The following is a 5,000-nucleotide window of genomic DNA, read 5'->3' as shown; positions in this document are numbered from 1 at the left end:
ACAGGAGGACAGAGGAGGAGACAGGAGGACAGAGGAGAAGGCAGGAGGACAGAGGAGAAGGCAGGAGGACAGAGGAGGAGACAGATACCTGCTGTGAGAGAAGACCTCCAGGGCCACAGGAGGCTCCACCTCCAGAGGCTCCCAGGGTAAATCCTTCTGGATGAGCTGCAGGGCGCCACGGGTCAGAGAGCGCAAAGACTCCTGGGTAAAGAGACAGAGAGCATGTTTACACACACACACACACACACACACACACACACACACACACACACACACACACACACACAGACCTGTGAGGGGGTCCAGGGGTCCAGTTGGGGGTCCAGCACCACATCACAGCAGAACGCTCCACTGCTCACTGCAACAACAACAAACAAACTGAATCTGACTGATCACTGTGCAAACATCTGAACTACTAATCCATCAATCAATCAATCAATCAATCAATCAGTGGATGGATAATGGAGGGATGATGGATGTTTACCTGGGAGCTGTGGAGACGGCAGCAGCTCCACACTGAACTGGTCCTTGAAGGCCGTCTCCAGGACCTGACCCAGCAGGGCCGCACACGAGCGCCAGTACGCCTGAGGGACACGCCCACTATGGATTAATGATTAGTTCATCCAGCAAACAGCACAAGGTGTGTGTGTGTGTGTGTGTGTGTGTGTGTGTGTGTGTGTGTGTGTGAGTGTGTGTGTACGCTTTAAGTTGCACTCATTTATTCAGATCCAATCATCGTGACATCATCGTTTGTCCTTCATTCTCAGCAGTCCAAGCAGAGCAGCGCCCCCTGGTGTGAGACTGAACAAACTACACAAGTGTGTGTGTATGAGAGTGAGTGAGTGAGTGAGTGAGTGAGTGAGTGTTTGTGTGTGAGTCACCTGGTTGACCAGTGAGGGGTCGGCGTCCCTGAAGGTCAGCAGGGTCAGCGTACAGGAGTGTGTGAGCGGTCGGTTCAGGGACCACAGCTCGCCGTCCACCAGCGCCAGAGCCGAACTGCTCACATGGAAATCTGTCAAGTCTGTGACAGGAAGTGAACCACATGAAGTGAAACACAGGAAGTGAATGACAGGAAGTGAGTCAGGCCACAAGCAGACAAAGTGCTGAGACGCTCCTTCAGAATAAAGGTGTGTGACTCACGCCTGGCACAGCTGAGGGGCGTGGACATCCCCCTGTTCATCACCAGCAGGGTCCCGTCCAGACCTGGACCCTGAACACACACCTCCACCTTCTCCACCCGGGGGAACAGGGACCTCTGACGGGCCGCCTCCCTGGAGAAGAGCTCACTACGACCAAGAGCACACTCCTGAGGAGACAGGACAGAGGACGCCACAGAGGAGGAGAAGCCTGGGGGGGAGGAGGAGGAGGGAGGGAGAGGAGGGAGATGAAGAGGAGAGTCGATCAACTGATTCAGCTCTGTGTCTCCTGAGCTCTCTCAGTGACAGACAGCTGCCCTTCCTGAAGTGAGACTGGACTGTGTACACAGTCTCTCTCTCTCTCTCTCTCTCTCTCTCTCTCTCTCTCTCTCTCTCACTCTCACTCTCTCTGCCCCTCTCTCTCTCTCACACACTCTCTGCCTCTCTCTCTCTCACTCTCTGCCTCTCTCTCTCTCTCTCTCTCTCTCACTGCCTCTCTCTCTCTCTCACTCTCTGCCTCTCTCTCTCTCTCTCTCTCTCCAAGCCTCTCTCTCTCTCTCACACACTCTCTGCCTCTCTCTCTCTCTCTCACACACTCTCTGCCTCTCTCTCTCTCTCTCTCTCACACACTCTCTGCCTCTCTCTCTCTCTCTCACACACTCTCTGCCTCTCTCTCTCTCACTGCCTCTCTCTCTCTCTCTCTCTCACACTCTCTGCCTCTCTCTCTCACACACACTCTCTGCCTGCCTGCCTGCCTCTCTCTCTCTCTCTCTCTCTCTCTGATCTAAACCCAAACTGTCAGACTCTAGCTAGCTCACATGCTAGCTCACATGCTAACGCTGTGGCCATGACGTCACTTACGTGGATGTAACAGTCTGCACGCGCTCCTGCTCGCCATGATGGACAGGTGTTTCCACGGTGACACCATGGAGAGAAAAAGAGACAAACAGGTGAAAGAGAAACGCGTTTGTTACTGTGCGCTGCTGAAGGACGCCATGACGGCTGGGTGCTGCGGCTCTGTCCGTCCGGGCAGGAACACGCGCCAGAAGCTCAAAGGTTCCGCGTTCCGCCCCCATGAGGTCCAATAGCAGTTCCATTTCCTGCCACATAGTGTCGCTGTTGCTATCGAAAAACTTAACGATGTGATGAAGATCCTGCAGGAGAAATAAAGAAGAACGAACAAACAAAGACAAAAAGACACAAAACCACGAACTTGTAACTTTACTCGTTAAAATATGATACAAGTTTGGATCTGTGGGGAAAAGAACCTCAGCATTTGCCTGAAAACAGAAAACATTTGAACCACAAATCTATTTTGCCTCCATGAAAATCTTAATGACGCTAATAAATAATGACACTCATTTCTGTGTGTTCCTGATATTCCCTGGATGCTTATAGTGGAGTTCTGTTATCTACTGCATCTTTGTAAAGCATCATGGAGTAGAGAGACTCACTCTGATGAAGACCGCACTTCATCATCTTCATCTTGGCTCCGCAGCCTCACGTTCCCGGCTTCATCCCCTAATGGAGTCTAATGGAGGCGGAACGTGACAAACGCTGGTTGGCTGTTTGAGGGCACAAACCAGAGCCAGAGACTAAAACCTCGTCCATCATGCAGCCGCCATCGACACAGAGGAGAGCGATGCCAGGTCTCGCCGCACTGGGGCCTGTCTCACTCACTGACCGCTCTATGAGCCCACGGTTGCTCCTCACATCGGCTTTTTAAAACAATAAATAATAAACACGCCACATTTGTGCGTAAAGATTTATTTTTGTTGAAAAAAAGTGCACTGCTAACATATGTGATGTGTCTAATAAACAAACTACACACTGACACGATGTTTGTGTGACACGTCTGTGATGAAGGTGTGTGTCTGCGTCAGTGTGACAGTAAAGTGGAAACATGCACACGTTACCCACGGCAACAAACATATCAACATTTGGAATATTCTGGATGAAACATTCACTCATTCTTCCTGCTGTTCTTCTGATCTCCAGCAGGGGTCTCCTTCACACCCCGTTAGTTTCCCACCCGTATTCTGACAGGACGTAATGTTGGTCAGCGTCTTTCTCCTTTGTGCAAACACGGAAGCTTCAGGCTACAAAACACTGAACACAGAGAAACATGGAGAGCGTCTGGGATTCCTTGACTCGCTGTCTGACTCTGTGACTCGGTGGGTGACTCGTCTCCTCTAATCTGACAGTTTACTGATATGTGTGTGACTTTGGATGGATGATTGATCTGATAGAAGAAGAAAAGAGGCTTCAGAAGCTTTGGCACGTCTGGGATCAGACACAACGTTAAGATGAGAAGAAGAATAAATAATCACACATAAAGATCACAAACTTTACTCTGTTTGCATGTTTCTTCTTCTACTGAGCCGCCAGTCAGCATCTCATATAATACCTGGTGTGTCATACATGTGGAACATTCTCAGTGAAGGTGGTTCAGTCTTCAGTCTTGATTTCTCAGTCAAACATGTGTTAGAGTCTAACTTCAGCTCAGATGTGCTTACAGGAAGTTTCCTTCAGGTGTTTACTTCTTTCATGTCAGCGTCTCTGAGTCCTTATCCTTTACCCGTACATGTGACCGCCCCCTAACGTCGTCATAGCTACGGCCCTGGATACAGACGTCTGGACCGCCGCCTTCTTGTCAGAATACAGGTGGGATTTATCATGCATCGTTCACAGCGACGCCACTGAAGGTCAACCATGGTCTGGGTGTTGTTGATCTCGCCTGGCACACGTTGTACAAAGTCCACAAAGTGCAAAAACCAGAGCAGAAGAAGAGGAAGAGGGAGGGAGAAACCCAGCAGCCCCTGCTCTCTGACCTCTGACCTCACCTGTGGCTGGATTCCCAAAAGCCTTTAGCACGATGATCTTCTCTGTCGGTGGCTTTCAAGATGATTTTGGCACTGCGGTGCTTTTGGGAAACCCAGAGAGAAAGGGTTAATCAGGCGGACGGTGACGGAGGAGGGAGGCGGAGTGCGTTTGGAAGGAAAGTCCTCCTCCTCACTTCCTGTCAGTTTGTGGCGTTCACTGTGCTTGATGATTGGTTGAGGGTTAAAAGTTCAATTTTTGGTTTGTTCACCTTCTGTCACTCTGATATCAGTCAGTGACGACCTTTGACCCTCCACACATACAGTTACTCAACTTCATGATGTTTGCTGAAATGACCTCTGACCTCTGTGTTCCTCTGTGTGTGTCAGTGTGTAGATGTTCTCCTCCTCCTCTTCAGGTCTGTAGGTCTCAGTGTGTAGATGTTCTTCTCCTCAGGTCTGTAGGTCTCAGTGTGTAGATGTTCTTCTTCTTCTCCTCTTCAGGTCTGTAGGTCTCTAATGGACCCTGATGGATCCATGATCAGGTGTTAGAGCCTCTAAAGCTCCTCTACATGGAGACAGGAGCTTGGTTACATACATGTCCTTATCCATACACGGCTCTGTGTTTGAAGGAGGCTGTGATGTTTCCTGCAGCAGAAGAAGCTTTCAGAGTTTACAGACCTGAACGCCAAACATCTGCAAAATGCTACAACAGACAGAGAAGCTGTGAGTTCAGAGGTCACGTCGCTCCAAACCTCCTGAATCCATCCACACCTAAGAGTCAACCGCCCCCCCCGCTGAGGCCCACTGGGTCCTACTGCACGCTGCACGATGGGCAGCACGCCTCCCTCCGGTCCGGCAAAGGGCAGAAGTCCATCTGCCGGACGATCTCGGCGAAGAGCTCGTCCACCATGGTCTTGCTTTTAGCTGAGGTCTCCATGAAGGGGCAGCCCCAGTCCTCCGCCAGGGCCTGACCCTCACTGGGGGAGACCTCCCTCTCCTCCTCCAGGTCCACTTTGTTACCAACCAGCACCACCGGCACCTG

General features: G+C 50.9%; 2 protein-coding genes across 2 annotated transcripts in view; both read right to left on the bottom strand.

Annotated features, from left to right (window-relative positions):
- mrpl39 (mitochondrial ribosomal protein L39) overlaps nucleotides 1-2,170 on the bottom strand; it is a 5,324-nt gene extending 3,154 nt beyond the window's left edge. Inside the window, 6 exon segments of the mRNA XM_076139799.1 lie at nucleotides 89-201; nucleotides 291-358; nucleotides 485-584; nucleotides 882-1,021; nucleotides 1,141-1,347; nucleotides 1,998-2,170. Coding sequence (XP_075995914.1) covers nucleotides 89-201; nucleotides 291-358; nucleotides 485-584; nucleotides 882-1,021; nucleotides 1,141-1,347; nucleotides 1,998-2,064 — 695 coding nt within the window. The 5' untranslated portion in view covers nucleotides 2,065-2,170.
- Nucleotides 2,171-4,353: 2,183 nt separating this feature from the next.
- The window catches only part of LOC142990074 (ras-related protein Rap-2a-like), a 6,883-nt gene continuing 6,236 nt past the window's right edge, over nucleotides 4,354-5,000 (bottom strand). Inside the window, exon 2 of the mRNA XM_076139810.1 lies at nucleotides 4,354-5,000. This exon is cut by the window's right edge and continues 7 nt beyond it. Within this exon, the coding sequence (XP_075995925.1) occupies nucleotides 4,770-5,000 (231 nt within the window). The 3' untranslated portion in view covers nucleotides 4,354-4,769.

This window comes from Genypterus blacodes, unplaced genomic scaffold, assembly GCF_046128005.1.
Source record: "Genypterus blacodes isolate CSIRO-AG114 ecotype Tasmania unplaced genomic scaffold, CSIRO-AGI_Gbla_v1 ptg000455l_1, whole genome shotgun sequence".
In the NCBI taxonomy this organism is placed as follows: domain Eukaryota; kingdom Metazoa; phylum Chordata; class Actinopteri; order Ophidiiformes; family Ophidiidae; genus Genypterus; species Genypterus blacodes.
This window is presented reverse-complemented; position numbering and strand designations above follow the sequence as displayed.